Source organism: Orussus abietinus, unplaced genomic scaffold (genome assembly GCF_000612105.2).
Source record: "Orussus abietinus isolate OABI.00-Male unplaced genomic scaffold, Oabi_2.0 scaffold4, whole genome shotgun sequence".
Lineage (NCBI taxonomy): Eukaryota > Metazoa > Arthropoda > Insecta > Hymenoptera > Orussidae > Orussus > Orussus abietinus.
The window spans coordinates 3,266,341-3,286,888 of NW_019396014.1; the positions used below are offsets into that span (position 1 = coordinate 3,266,341).

Below are 20,548 nucleotides of genomic sequence, written 5' to 3' on the forward strand. Positions count from 1 at the left end.
AAAAAACACATTCGTTCCAACACACTCACTCCACGGTTCTCTCTCATTCCGCTCGGGGACAAAAAGCCTAATCCTAGGGACAGCATCCCGGGATGCCTCCGACCCCCGAGCTCAGTTGTCACACTCGTACGTTCCGATTGCCATCGCCGGTTGAACGAAAGAAAAATTAAATTGGTTCGCGGAATCGAAACGCGGACGGCAATCGGAGGAATTCACGATGTTACGGTTTACCACGTCTCCTGGCCCCGACCCGCTCGACTCGCTCCTGGAGGAGTCGAAGGGTGGAGGCCAGCAAAGAACGCGGCCACAATAAAAGGCACCTACCGTTGTAGAGGCTGAAAGAATCCTACTCTGATTAATTTATATATCGTTGAAACGCGCTACTGACTCTACTCGATATCAGAATTTCATAATTTTTCCAAGAATGAAGGCCAAGCCCAGCACGCACTACGGCCCCAGCGTAGTGGAAGGCTTGGCCGAAAATAGCTGAAAACCCTGAAACGTTCCCCTCGTCGAGGCGGCGGCTCTAAATCGATCAGGTACATCGAAGTGCCACCTCGACTCGAGGTCGGCTCCTCGCGAAATCCTTCTCCCAAGTCTTTTCGAAATCATTCGAAGATGTATCGCGAAACCGATGGCCCCGAAGTCGGAGGGTCGTCCGACTTCCCGGCGCATGATAAAGAAACGCGAAACGTATTCTACCGCGAACCCAGGAGAAAGCTATTCCTAGTCTAAATCAACACACAAGAAATAAACAAAGTTCACGCGGCCACTCGCGAGTCGGCGAGAGGTCACTCCCCGTCCACTCGCGGTCCCTCAAACAAATCATAACGTACAACCGATCCCCGTGCCGGTACGGACCTTTCGTCCTGCGACATGAAGGGATCGGAGGAAAGAAACGTTGAGACTTACCAACGGGACGATTCGTCTTTTTCTGGCGGTACTCCCCCAGGAGATCCCTCCGCAGAGACCTGGGGTTTCTGGCCTCCTCTACATCTGCCTCCCTTCGACGTTGGCTCTGGCTGCATTCCACCTTTGTGTCCGCTTCCACTGCTTTTGCTGCTTCCGCTGCATTCGCTGCATTCGCTGCATTCGCTGCATTTGCTGCATTTGCTGCATTCGCTGGATACGCTGCCTTCGTTGCCTTCGTTGCCTTCGTTGCCTTCGCTGCCTTCGCTTCCTCCGCTTCCTCTTCCTCTTGCTTCATTGAACGATATTATTATATTATAATATGAACGATATTATATTATATTATGATACGAACAAGTTTATATTAATCCTCACATACTCACAGTAATCACTGTATTCCACCTTTGTGTCCGCTTCCGCTGCCCTCGTGCCCCCCGCCATTTTCTTAATTTTCGACGACATCTTATCGCGACAAACTTTCAGGGGCAACTGGCGACCCGCCGGCCGGGCCGCAATCCCCGGCCGTGACCCGACTCCGTGATTGGACGACGTCACCGGCCCGATAAAGGACCGTGATTGGTCGATTTTTTTCGGAGGGGATACAGGGCTTGGAGTTTTTGTGAGGAATTCATCACTTTTTCAGCCGGTTCTCGGTCTGCCCAAAGTTGTAACAGGTGGCAAGTGCATTAGCTGTCTGCATCCTCCACCGGAGGTCGTACAGGACGCGGTCGCTCGATCCTTCCCGTGAGCAATCTCCCAACTCATCTCTGGCTTGTCTCGGGGCTAACGCGCGTGTTTATAAAAAAACTTTAATTCCAGCTAAACGTCACAGATGGCGACGTTGGTCCTAAACAGTCGTTAGAATAATGAATTCTCGGGATTTCGACAGTTTGACGTCGATCTCTTTATCGTCACTTTACCGAAATGACACATGGAACGTTTCATTTTGTATAATTCTCAACGTAGACTGTAAAAGACCAACATAAATATAAATGTCGGTAATGGGACGCGCTAGCTTATGTTCCCACTTGAGTGTTCAAAATGACGTTCCCACCAAAAAGGGTATAAATGAATTTTAATTGGTCGACGTCGATTAAATGTCTCAGCGCCTTTCATATCCTCTTAAGGTGTTCTAAAAAAGGCTAGGAAAGATCCCAACAGCGTTATAGTAGATGGATACAAGGTTCTCGTTTTTATTATTTACACCCACTCGTTCGCACCCTTTCCAGACACCCTCTCATTTGCATATACAAATCTCACAAAACATAACATCCTCGGTAAACGTACCATCGGCATCTTTCCCTATCTATTGACGAACGCGATTGAACGTCATCGGTACCACAGAAATCGTTATCCAGCTCTTTTACGGTCTCTTTTGTCGTACTCAATACCTTAAATTAATTATCGTCGCCTAACGCAAGATTCTTTAGAATATCGCCGCTCGATCGATTGTTTCGCTGTTATAAACGGTTGTTTAAGCTCGTATCCGCGGATTAGCATAAACCAGTCTCTTCTGCCTGCTTTTCAGAGACAACATCCTGAAGCGCGTGGAATGTAGAACAATTAGGCGCCTTGAAGATCCCCTAAAACGTCGGGCTACTCTTAACTATTTTTCTCGTTTCGCTAAAAATCAGAAAACGCCAGCTAATTCGGAATTCTTCGAGGACGTCGGATAACAAAAATTATTATTGAAAAACGTCGGACTACTCATAACAATTTTTCTCGTTTCGCTAATAATCAGAAGACACGAGCTAATTCGGAATTCTTCGAGGACAACGTCGGATAACAAAAATTATTATTGAAAAACGTCGGGCTACTCTTAACTATTTTTCTCGTTTCGCTAATAATCAGAAAACGCCAGCTAATTCGGAATTCTTCGAGGACAACGTCGGATAACAAAAATTATTATTGAAAAACGTCGGGCTACTCTTAACAATGTTTCTCGTTTCGCTAATAATCAAAAGGAGCGAGCTAATTCGAAATTGAATTCGAGGGGGCAAAGTCGGATAACAGAAATTATTATTGAAATTCGGAATTGAATTCGAGGACAATGTCGGATAACAAAAATTATTATTGAAAAACGTCGGGCTACTCTTAACAATTTTTCTCGTTTCGCTAATAATCAGAAGACGCAAGCTAATTCGGAATTCTTCGAGGACAACGTCGGATAACAAAAATTATTATTGAAAAACGTCGGGCTACTCTTAACAATTTTTCTCGTTTCGCTAATAATCAGAAGACGCGAGCTTATTCGGAATTGAATTCGAAGGCAATGTCGGATAATATAAATTATTATTGAAATTCGGAATTCAATTCGAGGGCGATATCGTATAACAAAAATAATAATTGACGCTAAAAGAATTTAATCCTCGTCTCTAAATTTTCCGAAGACCATGTTAAAAAATGTCCTTCGATGCAATCATATCAGGCCATTATGTTAAAACAAGAATGTTATCGCTTTTTTTTTTTCTACCTTTCAACTTTACTGTTACGTCCAATACATATAATACTGTTTCATACTTGAAATAGAAAGATTGAAAATACGCGATTCGTGTTCAGCTTTCATGTTAAGGTGAAAAGAAAGTGGCGCGAACTCGTTTATGAAACTTTTCTCCGAACTGTTTCAAAATCGACAATGTGAACATGGAAGGTATGAAGAAGGTCCTGACCCTCCTAAAAATTTCAATATTTTTAATTTCTTTATAGATGTCTTCGAAATCCTTTATAAAAAATGATATTTTATGAGTGCCAATTCCTTCCTTAAGGCCTCCACATTCACGTTGTATAGTTTGAAACGATTAGGTAAACTCATTTCAGAGTTTCATGAACGACATTGACTTCTCAGATGCCACTTTCGCATCCCTTTAAAGTGATATCAAAGTGTCATATATATACACACCAAAAAGTCAAAATATTTATAAACCTTTTCTCCAAATTGGGTGCACCGAATCATTAGAAACTTCATCTCGAGATTATGAAAGCCTTAAGGAAGAACGCTACGTTAGTGAAATTTCATTTTTTTAACAAAAATTCGTATTTATGTCGGACAAGAACCAAAAAAAAAACATTTTTTCCCGAAAAATGAAATTTCATAATCATCGCGTTCTTCCTTAGGGCCTCCATAAATCACGTGTTAAAATTTCAGATAATTCGGTGCACCCAGTTTGGAGAAAAGTTTTATGAACATTTTCAGGTTTTTATATATATATATAATAATCCTTTCATATTACCTTAACAGGGCACGTCACTCTTTAAAGTTGGTCTTTGTAGTGTGCAAAGTTTGAGTACCTCTTAAAAAGTTTCCAAATCGATCTTAATTAAGACTATTAAGGTGCAAATAACGACCAAAGTCGTTTCCTCGCTTTCACTTGAGAATAGTTACATCAGTATGAAACGACATGATTTGTTCCGAGACGAGTGATGAATGAGAATGGACTTTTTAATAATTGCAGCTCGTTAATGTAGAATCTTTCGTTGCTACTCGTTCATCGAGTGTACTTGACTGCATTTAAAACTGACTCCACATTACATGACAGACGAGGCACTGAATTTAATTTTAATATAAAAGACACCGTCCATTCGTGTAAAGCTTGCTACGATGCTTCATAAATAAGCTATAAGTTAACGTAATTTAGTTAGATTCATGACTGTGTTACTAACCTTAAGAAAGAGGACTGATCATACCAGAGAATTATACAAATTGTTTCAAAAGAAAAATTGAAGAAAAGGTATCGATTTAAAATCTCAGACGTTACACCACATGGAATGTGGATACACCGATTCCAACATGTCGCTACAAAATATATTGGTAGACCGCTATTGTTCTTTTAGGCATACCGAGTATGTAACGCATTCTCAATACACGAAAATAAAGGAAGTGAATGATCATTGTATGAAAAACGAAAAAGAAAAATCGATGCTGCTTAAAAAATGTTGGCATAACCTCTCTTTAGGTTTGAAAATTCGTTTCCCTCATCGATGAGCACCTAATCACTCTCGTACAATACGTACACGTAAGGAACACATATTTTGGCTGAGCCAAAACTGCAGTAGATTTTATAAATGCTTTCACAGTAATTCATATATACTTTAGCGTGTACAGTGATGCTCCTGATTCTGGGTCTTAAACGATTTGCAATCCGAGTCTATATCTTCCACCATTCATAACCACGCAACCGCACAACTTTAACATAGCAAATACATTTCGCATATAAGCGACATTCTTTGCTTCCCTCTGGCAAGTGTCATATAGTGAAATTGCCACTGAGCACTTTGTGTAACTTGTCAGCTTCCAGGCTTTTGAAGATCACATAGGTGCATAGTCCAACTGAACGGTAAGTTGCCTCACTCCGGCAGCTTGGAAGATCATTTGCGTGTGCGCCACGACGTATTTCGGGTCCACAGTCCTTGCCACTTCCAATTTTAAACATCCGACGTACACATCCGAGCATAGAGTCCAGAAATGTGGTTCTTGTACACTATAAACTCCAGCCAGTTGTGTCACTTTATTGTAACATTGGGGTAAAACGTGGTCCAAAGCCGCTGGCTGCCGTTGCATAAGTACGAGTACAGACTCCTTAATCAGAGAGAGTACACTTATAGCTATCAACGTGGCGATGAACATGGAACATATTGGATCCGCTATCATCCAGCCGAACATCTGCATGAGCACGGCAGAAATGATGACGCCAACAGAACCCAGCGTATCCGCCAAGATATGCAAGAAGACACCTTTCATGATTTGTGAATTTCCCGAACTCGCCGATTGATCAAGTTCCATGTCGATATGATCGCGGTGATCGTCATGGCTATGATTGTGATTGTGAGAATGGCCATGGCCTCCATGGGAGTGGGAATGTCCGTGTCCTCCACCATGGCTATGACCGTGACCATGTTGAAATGCATATATTCCTACTAAATTAACTAATAATCCTAATACAGACACTATAAATAGTCTTTCGTGCTTCACTTCTGGAGGTTCGATGGCTCTTTCTACAGCCTCGAACATGATAAAGAATGCTATGAATAATAAAAACAGAGCATTAACGAATCCGGCGAGTACTTCTGCCCTAACGTATCCATAGGAAAATCTATCGTTGGCTCTCCACTTAGTAATTACGGACGCTACTAATCCAGCCACTAAACCGGTACAATCGAAGAACATATGAAAACTGTCAGATATCAGTCCCAAACTATTTGTCCATACACCATACGTCAACTCGACGAATGCAAAGAATAAGTTGAGCAGTAGGAATAAAAATAAGTTTCTGGAATTCTTATCGGCGAAGATCAGCCTTTTCCAACCGAAGATTTTCTCCTTAATACGGCTGCCGAAGCTCCGAGAATCCTTATGCGTAAGTGGTAGCATGGTGGATGGATGATTAATTAAACGGCACTTTGTTGGTATTTAGCCACTCTGTAAAAAAAGTATCATTAACAATACACTCTAATTAGAACTGCTACTCCGAAAGATACCTTATGCTACAACACTGCTCACAAAAGTATTAACCATTTGAAACTCTCGCAGTAGCACAGTGCTACAATGAATATTAAACAAAGGCACAGCTCGTATTCCACTTTGTACGTGGTGATACATACGAATGCGTGCTGGTACAAATAATAGACGAATATTTAAATAACCACAGCCACTACAGATCTGTCCGACACTCGCCTCTTGGAAGGTTAAGAAAACAGGAATTTTATGAAACTCACCCCCTAGGTCTTTCATCTAACGGGACAATCCAGCGTGACAATTTTCTTCCGCGGGTAAAAGAAGTTATTAATTTAAATACATATTTCCGAATTATCAAAGGATTCCTACGCCCGGCTGCGAGCGAGCTCGGGGGAGCGCCATGTTGAACACGCTGCAGCCACTCCTGTCAAGCTGACAACCATCTGACAACTCACCTAAAACTGCATTTAAATGTAAGAAATTTCCCTGAATATTTTACATTTAAAATTCACACCTTTATTTAATAGAAATTTATTCATATATCTTGATATCTTTGAATGTATATTTAATTTTAGTGGAATATTGTTTTGCCTGGCAAGTACGAGCTTGAGAGAGAAAGTCAAAATGGCGGAACAACCGCTTCCCTTCTCTTTCCGTGTAGTCAGCCATCATGGTGAGTGCTCGTGTCAAATACTTTTTACAATAATTCTTGAGTAATTCTGAGCTGACAAGTATAATTTAACGATTTTTATGAGAATAAGGTGTAGATTAATTTAAGGAGTTAAAAACATTTAAAACAAACCTCTGCTATCATCAATATCAAGTGAACCTTGTCGGCTCTGGCCACATGGAGTGAATAACAAACTATTTTTAATGAAAGGTTTTCAATGTATTTTATCCAGTATTGTGACCTATATCATAGTGCTTACTCTTTTCACTCACTTTAACTGTGTAATGTTTCTTTTGCACCATATGCACTAGCTAAAAACTTTGTTGTGAAGAAACCTAACCTCTCTGAGACAATTGTTCATTCCTTTCCGTGTACTCCGTTGTGTGGAAGAGAATAACAATTTAAAGTTTTAAATGCTACTTCATGTTTCAATATATTGTTATTTTTATATATGTAATTCAGTGATCTAAATAACGCATATAAATATTGTGATGAACCGTTTACACTAGATATTTACCATGATAGTAAATTACTGATTTAATGAGTCTGAATTTAACATAGTTGATTAATTAATATCAATATACAGAGTTTCCAATTACTAAATAGTTATTTTTTTCAGCCTCCGAAGAAGGACACGAAGGGGTCTTCTAAACAACCCCAGAAGACCCAAAAGAAGAAAGAGGGAGGATCTGGAGGCAAGGCGAAGAAGAAGGTACGCCTTAAAAATTATTCTATTACCTTGGCAAGATTTCAAATGATGACACCAAATATTTTGACAAAATCCATGGAAATCTAAAACTGATTTAATGGGACTGATGATCTCTTTTCTTGAAACTGTTTCTTTCTTTATGTTACTTTAGTTATTAATCACATTCTTTTATGTATTGCAGAAGTGGTCCAAAGGAAAAGTACGTGATAAGTTAAACAACCAGGTGTTGTTTGACAAGGGTACCTATGACAAATTATTGAAAGAAGTGCCGCAATACAAATTGATCACCCCATCGATAGTCAGTGAACGTTTGAAGATCCGAGGATCACTGGCTAGGAGAGCGCTGATTGAGTTGCAACAGAAAGGACTCATCAAACAAGTCGTACAACACCATGCCCAGCTGATTTACACTCGTACGACAAAGGGTGATGACCCCCCCACATAAACGCTAAATTTATACTACGTACGAATCAGTTTAATTAATAAAAAAGATATAAAAGCAAGTATATGCAATGATAATAGCTTTTTAATTTTAAGAACCCGAAGAGCATTGCAACTTATTGGGTCATTCCATGAGTTCTTGAATAAATTTTCTTTACAGATAATTGCATGCTTGAATAAAAGAAAGGTAGTAAAAAGTAATCGACAGTGCCTAAAAATATATTATTAGTTATCATGTAGTTTGTTGCATTGCAATAAATAAGCTCTCAATCTTTTATTAAAGCTTAAAGAAAAATTAAAGCTATTGTAACAATTGCCATACGATATTAGCGAAAACAATTTATTTACTTAATGATAATGATGTTATAGATTATTTTCACTTAAATCAGATAAACACCCTTTATCAATTTTTCTGCGAACTTATTAAACAGCCCAATGAGTTACAAGTTGCATATGAAAAATTTATAGGCATCGTAAGAATTATGTCACGTAGGTTAGTGAAAGCGATAAAATTATGTAATTCATACTTAAATGAACAACCGAAGATCGAGACATTCAAATGTTAACCAACAACGCGAGATCGCAACAATACAAAATTGTTCACGTGAAGAAACTCCGGATGAACTCGAGAATCGAGTCCCTGAAATCCATTCTTCAAATTCATACGATGAAATTTTGCTCGCGAAATTGATGGTTTCGTACAAGACATACAAATGTTGACCAACAATGTGACTTCGCAATAATACAAAATTGTTCACGCGAAGAAACTCAGAATGAACTCCAGAATCGAGTCCCTGGGACCTAATTCTCAAGTTCATACACTGAAATTTCGCATGCGAAATCGACAGTTTGATACAAGACAATCAAATGTTGATAAAAAACGCGACATTGCAACAATACAAAACTGTTCACGCGAAGAAACTCCTAATGAACTCCAGAATCGAGTCCCTGGGACCTAATTCTCAAGTTCATACACTGAAATTTCGCATGCTCAAATGTTGATAAAAAACGCGACATTGCAACAATACAAAACTGTTAACGCGAAGAACACTCCGGATGAACTCGAGAAATCGAGTAGCTGGGTCGCAGATAACATCCGGATTAAAGGATGAAATAATTCGAACGAGTGACCCTTCCGAAGGATCGCAGGAGCTCTTGGAATCCCCTTGGGCGATCGTCTCTCGTTTCCCCTCAACCTTCATAATGGCTACGGTCTGACTCTACGCGAAACATTTTTTCTGGCACGTTTTTCCGAATTCCCTTCCACCCCTCCGGGTACAAGCTGGACTGGAAGGCCCAAAATTGCTAGTGCTCCCAGCTTATTCAAATGAATCCTCGCCCCGGGGCCGAGGCGACGGGGTCGGCCAGCTGAGACTCCCAGGAGGATTCCACTCGCGAGAGTTCGCCGCGAAAGAAAGAAAGAGAGAGAGAGCGCGAGGCGCCAGTCGCGAGCTAGACAAGGACGACTGGACCTCGGCGGCGCGCTCGTCGTCGAGCGGCCGGTCTGAACCATCGCCACGGAACCGAGGGAGGAAATCCCCCAGGAAAGAGGGTCTCCTGACTCGAGGGAAGCCACTGGGTTCTCCAATGAAGAGCCCCTGGCATGGCCTCGCGACTCAGCCCCCGAAATTCGGAGGTGAACGCGCTTGAACAGCGGGGATACCTCATCGGCAAGAAAATCGGACAGGTTACGGGTGATCCCATCCTTTGCTCCTCGTTTTTTATCCTCTTTATCCTATTCCCACTGGGTGCTTTTCAACTTCCTTGCCCGTCAAGCCGAATTTCAAGGGGTTATTTGCTTCCTTCGGGGTTGGGGAGGTGTATGTACATGTAATGTAAGGGGATTTGTCCCCGGATGTCCCGATGACAACCTTTTACTACCTTTCCGCACTGTCCGAGCAACCCCTTGCGGCTTTTCGCGATATATCGCGATTTCTTCCACGCCACCCCAACGAGTATTTGTGATAATTATTCCGCACGGTCCCAAGAACAAACTTTGATTACCTTTTCGCGCTGTCCGAGCAACCTCTTGCGGAATATTGCGATTTCTTCCACGCTACCCCAACGAGTATTTGTGATAATTATTCCGCACGATCCCAAGAACAAACTTTGATTACCTTTCCGCGCTGTCCGAGCAACCCCTTGCGGAATCTTGCGATATATTGCGATTTCTTCCACGCTACCCCAACGAGTATTTGCGATAATTATTCCGCACGGTCCCAAGAACAACCTTTTACTACCTTTCCGCGCTGTCCGAGCAACCCCTTGCGACCTTTCGCGATATATTGCGATTTCTTCCACGCCACCCCAACGAGTATTTCCGATAATTATTCCGCACGGTCCCAAGAACAAACTTTGACTACCCTTTCCCCCTGTCCGAGCAATCCCTTACAACATTTTCCGCGCCATCCCAATGATTAGTTACGGCAATTGTCCCACACAGTCCCGACGACAACCTTTTACTACCTTTCCGCGCTGTCCGAACAACCCCTCGCGGCTTTTTGCGATCTCTTCCACCCTACCCCAACGAGACCTTGCGATTATTGTTCCGCACGATCGCAAGAACAAACATTGACCGCCTTTCCACGCTGTCCGGGCAACCCCTTGTGATCTCTTCCACGACACCCCAACGAGTACTCCCAATAATTGTTCCGCACGATCCCAAGAGCAACCTTTGACTACCTTTCCGCGCTGTCCGAGCGACCCCTTGTGGCCTCTTGCGATCTCTTGCGATCTCTTCCACACCGCCCCAACGACTACTTGCGATAATTGTGCCGCACAATCCCAAGAACAACCTTTGACTACCTTTCCACGCCGTCCAATTGCTCTGCACGGTCCCAAAGACAACCTTTGACTGCCGGTCCGAGATGTCCGCGCGACCCCTTATGCCCCCCTCCGACCTCTTCCGCGCCGTCTAACGATTATTTGCGACAATTGCTCTGCACGGTCCCAAAGACAACCTTCGACTGCCGGTCCGAGCTGTCCGCGCGACCCCTTGCGACCCCTTCCGACCTCTTCCGCGCCGTCTAACGACTATTTGCGACAATTGCTCTGCACGGTCCCAAAGACAACCTCCGACTGCCGGTCCGAGCTGTACGAGCGGCCCTTTACGACCCCTTACGACCCCTTCCGACCTCTTCCACATCGCCTAACAACTATTTACGACAATCGTTCTACACGGTCCCAAAGACAACCTTTGACTACCGTTCCGCGCCGTCGCAAAAACCGTGACCGTTCCGTCATAAGTCGATCATTCATCATCGTTCATAGTCATATATCCTTTTTCCTGGAAATCCCGACTAATCCTTTAGATAAACGAATGCTCTACCTGAAATGAGGGTCCTCGCGGAATCCTTGAGTCTCGCGGTTTTGCAAAAAACAATTACCAGGTATGGTCCTTTCGCGTCGGGGACACCTCGAAGAACTTAATCCAACGAAACCACGTGGTTACGTTGAGAGCTTCCACTCTGTCCTGAGGGAAAAAATGACTCTAGGAAGAATGAAATTCTTATGTCAAATTGATGCTTCCTGGCTGTTATACCGACAAATATACTGAAAAATGACTTTCTAGGGTGAATGAAATTCTTATGTCAAATCGATGCTTCCTGGCTACTATACCGAGGAACAAAAGGTTCATTGGACCAAACACATGTTTTGTTAATTCAAAGAATAATTATGTAATAAGCTGAAATAAATTGTTATCATTCCGGGGAGACATAAACGGGTTGCATAAACGATCTGGACGGTTATCAGGGGTCGTACGCGACGGTCCACCTGGCTGAGTACGTGGACGGGACCAGCCCGAAGAAGATGCGCTTGGCGTGCAAGATCTTCGACAAGGAGAAGGCGCCTCCCGACTTCTTGGACAAGTTTTTCCCCCGGGAGCTCGAGATCCTGACGAAAATCGAGAATCCGCACATCATTCAGGTGCACAGCATCCTGCAACGCGGCCCACGGGTCTTCATCTTCATGCGGTACGAACGACGTTGCGATTCTGTCTATGAGGCAGGATGAGAGAATAAGTTCGCATCCCGGACTAGACATCTCCTCGGGAAGATGGTTTTGCAACCATTTAATCCTTATTTTGTCAGGTACGCGGACAACGGGGACCTCCTGGACTTCGTCAAGCTCAACGGGGTCGTCCCCGAACAGCAGTCCAAGCTCTGGTTCCGGCAAATGGCGTCCGGCCTCCACTATTTGCACGGGAAGAACATCGCTCATCGGGACCTTAAGTGCGAGAACATCCTCCTCTCGAGGAAGTTCAACGTCAAGCTCGCCGATTTCGGGTTCGCCAGGTTCTGCGTGGACCACGAAGGACGCAGGGTCCTCAGCCAGACTTATTGCGGATCCGCGGCGTACGCAGCCCCCGAGGTCGTCTCCGGGACACCCTACAACCCCAAACTTGCGGATGTATGGTCCCTTGGGATCATTCTCTTCATCATGCTCAACGCGTCCATGCCCTTCGACGACGCCAACCTCAGGAAGCTACTCAAGAACCAGATGTCCAAGAACTGGGTATTCCGCTCGCGCGTCAGGGAGACCATCTCCACCCCTGCGAAGAACATCGTTAAACTCATCCTCGAGCCCGACATCACCCTCAGGCTCACCCTGGAGAGGGTCCTCACCCACGAGTGGGTACGCCCCAGGAAGGACAAGACCGGGTCCATGGTCGGCAGACTCGTCCATTCCGCACCCCCCATACACCCACAGGTACTGCACGGGATCGTGACTTCCATGGATCAGGGTGGAAGGGAATCGATGGTCTCCACTCTAGGGGATACCTGATTGTCTCATTTGCTACTATTCCCCTGGTGATAACAGGGGAAATGTGGGAAATGCCAAAGTATCAGTCTTCTCCGCGAATGTTGATCGTATGAACTATGGAATTGGAGTCCTGGGATTGTTTCAAAGATATCTCGGTTTCTTTACCGTGGAATGGTCCTTAAGATGATATGATAGGAATGGATATGTTGATAATTATACGAACTAAAGAGTTCCATATGTCATTTCGGTAATGTAATGGTGAAGTGGTCGAAATCCCGGGGATTCATTATTCTAACGACTGTTTAGGACCCACGTCGCCATCTGTGACGTTTAGCTGCAACTAAATTTTTGCTCTAAAAACACGGGTTAGCCGGGAAATATGAAAAATTTACATGTAAAGCAGCTGAAGGGTGCCCGATTATTGGCATAAGGGTTAAAAGAAATATTTGTCAGATAAGCGGTGGTGGAGTAATGAGAAAATATACTAATTGAAATAGGTATTTCAATACATGAAGGCATAAAAATGAAGCCTAAGGATTAAAAGAAATATTTGTCAGATGAGGGGTGGTCGAGTAATGGGAAAATATATTAATTAAAACAGATATTTCAATACATGAAGGCATAAAAATGAAGCCTAAGGATTAAAAGAAATATTTGTCAGATGAGGGGTGGTCGAGTAATGGGAAAATATATTAATTAAAATAGATATTTCAATACATGAAGGCATAAAAATGAAGCCTAAGAAAAAATTCACGGAGGCATTTTCAATATTTGTCCGAGAAATATGGAAAATTTACATGTAAAGGAGCTAAAGGGTGCCCGATTATTGGCATAAGGATTAAAAGAAATATTTGTCAGATAAGCGGTGGTGGAGTAATGGGTGGAGCGGGACCAACGGGAACCGGAAATCCACCCGCGGCGTCCAGGGCGGGGATGACGTCCTTCAAAGCCGTAGAGAATCAAGGACATGTCGGGAACGGAAGAAGCGCGGATGGCTCCGGAAAAGAATCTTCCCCCCAGCCGACGATCACTGTCGAATGACTCTAATGACTAGGTCTGAAGTCCCAACCGAGAGTCCACGTAAACGATCCCGGTAGAACCAGAGCCACCTGAAAAGCTAGTCACGGAAACCCCCCATTTTTTGGAACCATTTTCTCTTTGCTACAAATAATAATTATTATCGCATCTACAAAGAAACATATGGTTTTATCTCTTCCATCGGCAGGTCTTAGAATAAACGAATCGCAGTCGTTGAGGGAGGTGGAAAATAAAAAATGATAACAATTAACAATGGTCGAGGGTCCCGGACCCTCCATTAAGGGCGGAAAAATTGGAAAGTTCCTCGTGGCTTTCACGCGGCCTAATCGTACCTCGGGGTTACATTAATAATAATTAAGTTTATTATACACATCTATCGTCTATTAATATACAAAACTATATAATTTTTGGTTATATATAGTGTATAACGTAATATTGCGTAGGTAATGGGTAACGGTACAAGTAAATATATTTATCATATATTATAGTTTACAGTAGAATAACAAATAATTTACAGGATTTCGCGTCGTCCTCACTTGGGGATGTGGCGAGTCGCTTTGGCCCAGTTTTTAGCACCCTGCGCGATGAAAATAATTTCTCTTCGGTTTTTTAACTGGACGGAATCGACCCGCGCCCTCCTCCCCTCGAAACAATTGATTAATGTCTAAGTAAGATCAGCTCGCTCCGATGGATCGTAACAAGCCGGCGGTAATTGGGAAAGGTCAGGTCGTAACTGTTAAAATATTACTTCGTTTATACATCCTGATATAAACCGTCGATGTTTATTTACGATTAGGACGCACTTCCTGGGTAAAAGGCACGGTCTCCTTGTTGTAGCCGCATATGTGAAGATGTGCGTGTTTCAGATTTTTATCACCGTAAAGTGATAAGGGGCTTATCGAGTGTCGTAACGCTGTGTTAAAAGGGAATCTTCAATATTAATGGCAATATTTGCCCCCGAGTGAAAAATTCACAATACAGTGCTACGGTCCATTACTAATATTTTCCACTCTTTTCGATGATTCCTGTTTAAAGTGATATAAATCGGTCATTCTATATTATATAATAACATTTATTAAACTTTTCTTCAAATTCGATCCACCGAATCATTTGGAACTGCAGCACGTGATTAGGAAGGCCCTAATAAAAAAACCCGATGCTCGTGAAATTTCATTTTTCAAAAAACAAATACGTGTCCTCGGTTCTTGTCTGGGATAAATAAAAAAGAATTTGTTTAATTGAAATTTCACGAGCGTCGCGTTGTTTCTTAGGGCCTCCACGATCATGCGCTAATGTTTTAAATGATTTCATGCACCCTGTTTGGAGAAAAGTGTTATTAATATTTTTATGCTTTATATATATAGAATGACCCTTTCACTTCCCCTTAAGTAATTTCGGATTTGATATTTCGCTATTACTTTTACAATGTGTATATCAAAATAGTGCGGATAAAAGTGTGGGCAATGCTTCGAAGTCGAGCGTCGGTATTGTTGTTAATGTTTTATCTCTTTACCGCATCGCAATTGAAGGAACTGCCGACAATGACAATGTTAACGATAACATCTCCAGAGTGTGCTTCTTTATCGGCATATGGCTACGAAAGCAACCGATTAACTTTAGATAGTGATAAGTCGTTATTTTTTCACTGTTCATAACGCAAAGATATTAATAGCGCTGACAGTAATTTTCGGGATGCGCCTTGTGCCTTTGACATTTTCAAGACTCGCTTTTGATAAGCGGTCGACGAACGGATATGGAAGAAGACTTTGGTTAGTCAATGCGCATAGGCACTTGCAGAGTCTCCGGTAATGAAGAGAAATGTTAATCCTCTGTACCTGAGAAATCTTCGGCTTGCGTGATTTGCATGCAACGCAGCCGCGACATTTCCAACGGTCAAGGAAAATCTACAAGTCTCTCGAAACTCCATTAATCATGCAATCAGCACGTAGAATGCCCCTTGCCTAAGATTCATTAGTCTGCAATTTCATCTCGCCTCCTTTCCTCCCCCTTACTACCAATTAATTAAGAAAACTTATACAAATTAACAGGTGCATTAACGTAAAATATCTAAAGGATTAAAATTGCTAAACCGCAATCAGTAATAAATACAGTGACAAGTGTAAAGTGCTGAGGCACTCTACGCGTTGATCGGTATTACACAAAGTATCAGTCGGTTTAAGGGGATGTCGAAGTGCCATTACAGGGGTCAATCGTTCATGACACTTTTCCCCAAACTGAGCTTTACGAATTGCTTCAAACTTTACAGTGTTAATATGGAGGCTATGAGGAAGGTCGTAACACCCGTAAAATCTCATTTCTTATACGAAATTTTAAAAATATATATAAGTAATTTTCTAAAAATTGAAATTTCATGGCTGTTGGAACTTTTCTTATAGTCTCCATATTCGCGTTGTAATGTATGAAAAGACTCGGTACACCCTGATCAGAGGAGAGTTTGACAAACGAGACCTCTGACGTCACTTTCACATCACCTTAAGAACTAAACCATCTGATTTTGTTTTTGTCACGACTTAGGGATAAAATAAAACTTTCGCGCGTCGTGCGTGCTAATTAGATACGCGCCCATGCGATGTGCGCTTTACGCGTATCATTAACTATGTACAATTCTAGTGTTAAGATATTAGAAGTACCAATTGCTCGGTTGTCGGCGGCGACTCGACAAAATGCGAGTGAAATGATGCGCGGAAGTCGCGCAGAGGAAGCGTTATTTGCGCAAGTGGTATTTTGACATCTTTTAAGATCTCTAGGCCCAGCCGCCGGTCAGTTTATGGAACATCTCCTCGTTAAGGGTCTGATTTGCCTCCTTGGATCGCATGGACAGGAAGATGTATCCGCCAATAAATTCGTGGACAACCTTGCAGTCGGCCGATTGGCATTCGAAGATGATGCTCTCCTCCTCGAACTGGACCATCATGTGTTTCACCTCCCAGTTCACGTTCCACGCCTGTTGGGTGATTATAAAATTGTTAACCACATTTTCCCTGACGCTTTAAGGTGAAGTGAAACATGTTAAAAAACTTGATCGACGTCGGTAAAAAAGATTTTCCTAAATATCTACGTCGACGACGTTGGTTTTTATATTCACAGACGTGTCGAATTATATCGGGGGTTGTACTAAATCCACCTGTTGTTGTCGTACAATAATTATTAAGACATTTCATGCTTTCCGAGGCCCTAATTGACTGCAGAGGGACCCCCTGCGCCATCTGTGAGTTCCGTGTCAACTAAATTTTCACCCCGAGACCTCGTATTACCATCATTTTAGCATAGCAGCGCGTAAGACACTTTTTTTTTGCCTTTATCCCGCTCAAAGGCGAATTTCTCGATTATCAGAGTGTTCTAAATTCTCGTACAATTGTCCTGACACTTTCGTTTCTCATATTAGAGCCTTCAGTAATTATATATAGAACGCAAAATGAGAGCTCGACGTCATGTTGGTTCTGGTCTGGACTAAGTTAAAGAATTATCTTGGAAAATTGAAAATTTGAAAGTGACAGGACAATTCCTAGGTACTCGCGAGTCATGTATCAAAGTTTCAGGCGGTTCGATCCAATACCCTTAAACAAAAAAGTGTCTTATTCGAGTCGACTGATTTGACGGGGGGTTTCATTTCACCTTAGCGTGGCGAACCACTTTGTGCGGATTTTTTATTAGCTAGGTAATGAATTATTGGATGTACCTTCATCGTGTTAAATCTCCAGGTCTTCAGGTGGTCTCCACTGTGAGGGTCCATGCGCATAAGTCGATTGTTGGCAATGCCTAGAAGCTCGTCTTTACTCTTGTTCGAGAATCTGACCACGAAGAGCGATATGCCGTATTCCGGAAGCGACTGCCACGCCTTGATGTAGTTCAATTTGGCGTCGACTAGGGTAAGATCCTTCACGTTGGCGTGAGCCTCCAGGATCCTCTGAACCAGCTGATAGGATCAATCGACAATGTACTAAATCTTTAACACGATAATTCGCTGGTTCTACCATGAAATCACGGGGTAGTATAAGGAGATACAACGCCATGTATTGAAATCGTCCCCATTTTAAGGTGAAGTGAAACACGTAGAGGAACTTGATCGACGTCGATAAAGAAGATTTTATCGTTTATATATTGACAGCTGTGTCGAATTATATTGGATATTGTACCAAATGGCATACTCCACATGTCGTTTACGTACAATAAATATCAAGAAATCCAAGTAAAACTCCAGAAATCCTCTGAATTCGTGCTTTCTGAGGCCCTAATTGACTGCAGAGAGACCCCCTGCGCCATCTGTGATTTCCAGATCAATTAAATTTTCACCCCAAGACCTCGTATTCCCATCGTTTTGGCAAAAATTTTGTTAAAACATCCAAATTTTGAATATGTCAGGACAATTCTTAGATGATCAGGAGTGACGTGTCAAAGTTTCGGACAGTTTGGTCTAATACCCTTAAAAAAAAGTGTTGCATTTGAATCGACTGATTTGAAGGGGGTTTCACTTCACCTTAAGGGTCCAAGATCTTCAGACTTTTTCTGACCCAGTGCCGAGAGCCACTCCATTAAATTTTCAAATTAAATATTAGTTAGCCTTCTAGCGTGTCCGCTAGTCTTTATCGCGTTAAAAACATGGCGTTCTGTATGTCATGCGCGGATTGTCGCCTCGGTTTGCGTACCTTAATTGCAAAATTAAAAGCATTTCAGGTAATTTGGTCTTGTAGGACAGAAGTTCCCTTATTCCCCGCAAGTGGCGCTCGCATCGCTACTTTCCGAGGAGCCCACCATTGGCGTTATGTCTCCTTATACTGCTTCATACATGAAATACTCAAGATTCGAACCTTTCCCTTAAACTTCTTCGCAAACCTAGGCGCGACATAGTCTTCCGGCGTGATGTCAAGTGCGTTTGGATTGATTGCAGGTGCAGGTGCAGGCCTCTGCAGCTGCAGGAACGCCATGATGCTGTTCACTTCGCTTTCGTAAGAGGCATCGGCCAAAGTGCGACCTTTCGCTGCCAGCCTGCAGGCAGCCATCCACTTTGCATACTGTTGTTCCTGAAAAAGAAACGACACGCCGAAGTAAATAAACATCCCGCAAGTTGTCTACATTAACAAATACCAGGTACACCACACTGTTAAAAAAGATTCATAAAATTCATACACTTTTAGTGCATAAGGTTGCACTGCATTGTAAATCTGATGTCTTAACAGCGAATTAGTGTACGTTTATTGTTAAACTCTAAGTAAAATTACAATTTTATAACACCGTGGTGTGAAGCCGAGCCATTTGATACATGTCGTTTCCGTCTTGGTAGTTCTAGTGTTAATATCAAGTCCCGATCAACAGAAATTTATAACATATATTATCTGAAAATATGTTATAAAATTAGAATATTTTTCTTGTTTAACAGTGCAGGGGAAATAATTAAATGCCCTTATATTCGCTTATGTCGCAGGTGGTCCATCGATAGGGTGGACCCTTTCCCTTCGTACGTCCACGTGGGGACACATGGCCCATTGTGTGTAAGCCGCAAATGTAATTGAGCACCAACGGACTCACCGTCTCGCATCTAATCCAGATCTCCGTCATGCCCTCTGCACTGGGCACTTCCAGCCTGATACCATAACGGCTTTGCGATAGATGCACATCCGGAGTAACTTCGCAACCCCGGAGATTGATCACGTAGGCCGGATTTTCGGAGCCGTTTGACTCCTCGCGAGATTTGAACAACCTCAGCTGGAGGTCCCGGCAAGTGAACCAATAACGCTTGAAGGCCTTCAGGGTGAACCGCTTAGGCTTGAAGAAACGGAGGTAGTCGCAGAGCTCGGGGACCTGCGTGATGTCACTAGGTCCGTTGCTGATGTTGCTGCCCTCTAGGGTAACCTGAAGATCCGTAAGAGCGGCGTCGATGTCGTCCTCGACGGGAGATGCCGTCCCGTTGCTGTCGTAGTTCGGCTGCGGTACGCTCGCCTGAAGGTTCACTTGAACCTGAAAAAATGAACGTCAGTAAGTCCATAAACCTAACACCACGAATTTCTTTACATTACTCCAAGAATTAAATTCAGGTCAAGGTGAAGTGAAACACGTCGAGGAACTTGATCGACGTCGATAGAGAAGATTTTTCTAAATGCCTACGTTGCCGACGTTCGTTTTTATATCGACAGCTGGGTCGAATTATATTCGGTATTGTACCAAATGGCATACTCCACCTGTCGTTTTCGTACAATAATTATAAAGAAATTGATGTAAAACTCAAGAAATCCCCTGGAATCGCGGTTTTTGATGCCCTGAGTCACTACCGAGTGACACCCTGCGCCATCTGTGATCTCAGTGCCAACTAAATCTTCTCTCCGAGAACTCGGGTTACTTTCGTTTCAGCATTGATACGAAAAAGACACTTTCCTTTGCCTTTATTGCGTTTAAGTATGAGTTTCTAGACTACTAGAGTGTTCTGAATTATTGTAGTTTATTAAATATTTATTTAAATTGACATGAAAGTGTCATATATACATACCAAAGGGTCAAAATATTTATAAAACTTTTCTCCAAATTGGGTGCACCGAATCATTTGAAACTT

At 42.7% G+C, this 20,548-nt stretch overlaps 4 protein-coding genes across 5 annotated transcripts; 2 read left to right on the forward strand and 2 right to left on the reverse strand.

Annotated features, from left to right (window-relative positions):
* Positions 1-4,068: 4,068 nt before the first annotated feature.
* Positions 4,069-6,764, reverse strand: LOC105697137 (zinc transporter 7). The gene is made up of 2 exons (XM_012420189.1): positions 6,622-6,764; positions 4,069-6,325 (listed from the first exon to the last, which is right to left on the reverse strand). Exon 2 carries the CDS (start codon positions 6,275-6,277, stop codon positions 5,216-5,218), a length of 1,062 nt encoding a protein of 353 aa, XP_012275612.1. The 5' UTR covers positions 6,278-6,325; positions 6,622-6,764; the 3' UTR covers positions 4,069-5,215.
* Positions 6,765-6,953: 189 nt separating this feature from the next.
* LOC105697138 (40S ribosomal protein S25) lies at positions 6,954-8,256 on the forward strand. Its single transcript, XM_012420190.2, has 3 exons — positions 6,954-7,034; positions 7,651-7,743; positions 7,922-8,256. The coding sequence occupies exons 1-3, from the start codon at positions 7,032-7,034 to the stop codon at positions 8,183-8,185; spliced, it is 360 nt and encodes a 119-aa protein (XP_012275613.1). The 5' UTR covers positions 6,954-7,031; the 3' UTR covers positions 8,186-8,256.
* Positions 8,257-9,203: 947 nt separating this feature from the next.
* Positions 9,204-14,222, forward strand: LOC105697139 (testis-specific serine/threonine-protein kinase 2). Of its 2 annotated transcripts, XM_012420192.2 has the most exons (5): positions 9,204-9,868; positions 11,935-12,155; positions 12,273-12,413; positions 12,477-12,891; positions 13,804-14,222. In XM_012420192.2, the coding sequence occupies exons 1-5, from the start codon at positions 9,785-9,787 to the stop codon at positions 13,984-13,986; spliced, it is 1,044 nt and encodes a 347-aa protein (XP_012275615.1). In that variant the 5' UTR covers positions 9,204-9,784; the 3' UTR covers positions 13,987-14,222. The 2 variants fall into 2 exon arrangements, with proteins under 2 accessions (XP_012275615.1, XP_012275614.1); XM_012420191.2 differs by having other exon boundaries at positions 12,273-12,891.
* Positions 14,223-14,322: 100 nt separating this feature from the next.
* Positions 14,323-19,959, reverse strand: LOC105697146 (unc-112-related protein; the record flags this gene model as incomplete). The annotated part of the gene is given in 4 exon segments (XM_012420207.2): positions 14,323-16,948; positions 17,684-17,920; positions 18,813-19,025; positions 19,531-19,959. Coding segments are annotated over 4 exon segments (1,080 nt in total), but the record flags the coding sequence as incomplete, so codon positions are not given.
* Between the last annotated feature and the right edge of the window lie 589 nt (positions 19,960-20,548).

Excerpts from the sequence above, each read along its gene's own strand:
- LOC105697139 (XM_012420191.2), top strand. The coding sequence starts at position 9,785 with ATGGCCTCGCGACTCAGCCCCCGAAATTCGGAGGTGAACGCGCTTGAA. Across the intron at positions 9,869-11,934 it reads TCGGCAAGAAAATCGGACAG|GGGTCGTACGCGACGGTCCA; the intron begins GTTACGGGTGAT and ends GACGGTTATCAG. Across the intron at positions 12,892-13,803 it reads CACCCCCCATACACCCACAG|ATAAGCGGTGGTGGAGTAAT; the intron begins GTACTGCACGGG and ends AATATTTGTCAG.
- LOC105697138 (XM_012420190.2), top strand. Across the intron at positions 7,744-7,921 it reads GAGGCAAGGCGAAGAAGAAG|AAGTGGTCCAAAGGAAAAGT; the intron begins GTACGCCTTAAA and ends TATGTATTGCAG.
- LOC105697137 (XM_012420189.1), bottom strand. The coding sequence starts at position 6,277 with ATGCTACCACTTACGCATAAGGATTCTCGGAGCTTCGGCAGCCGTATT.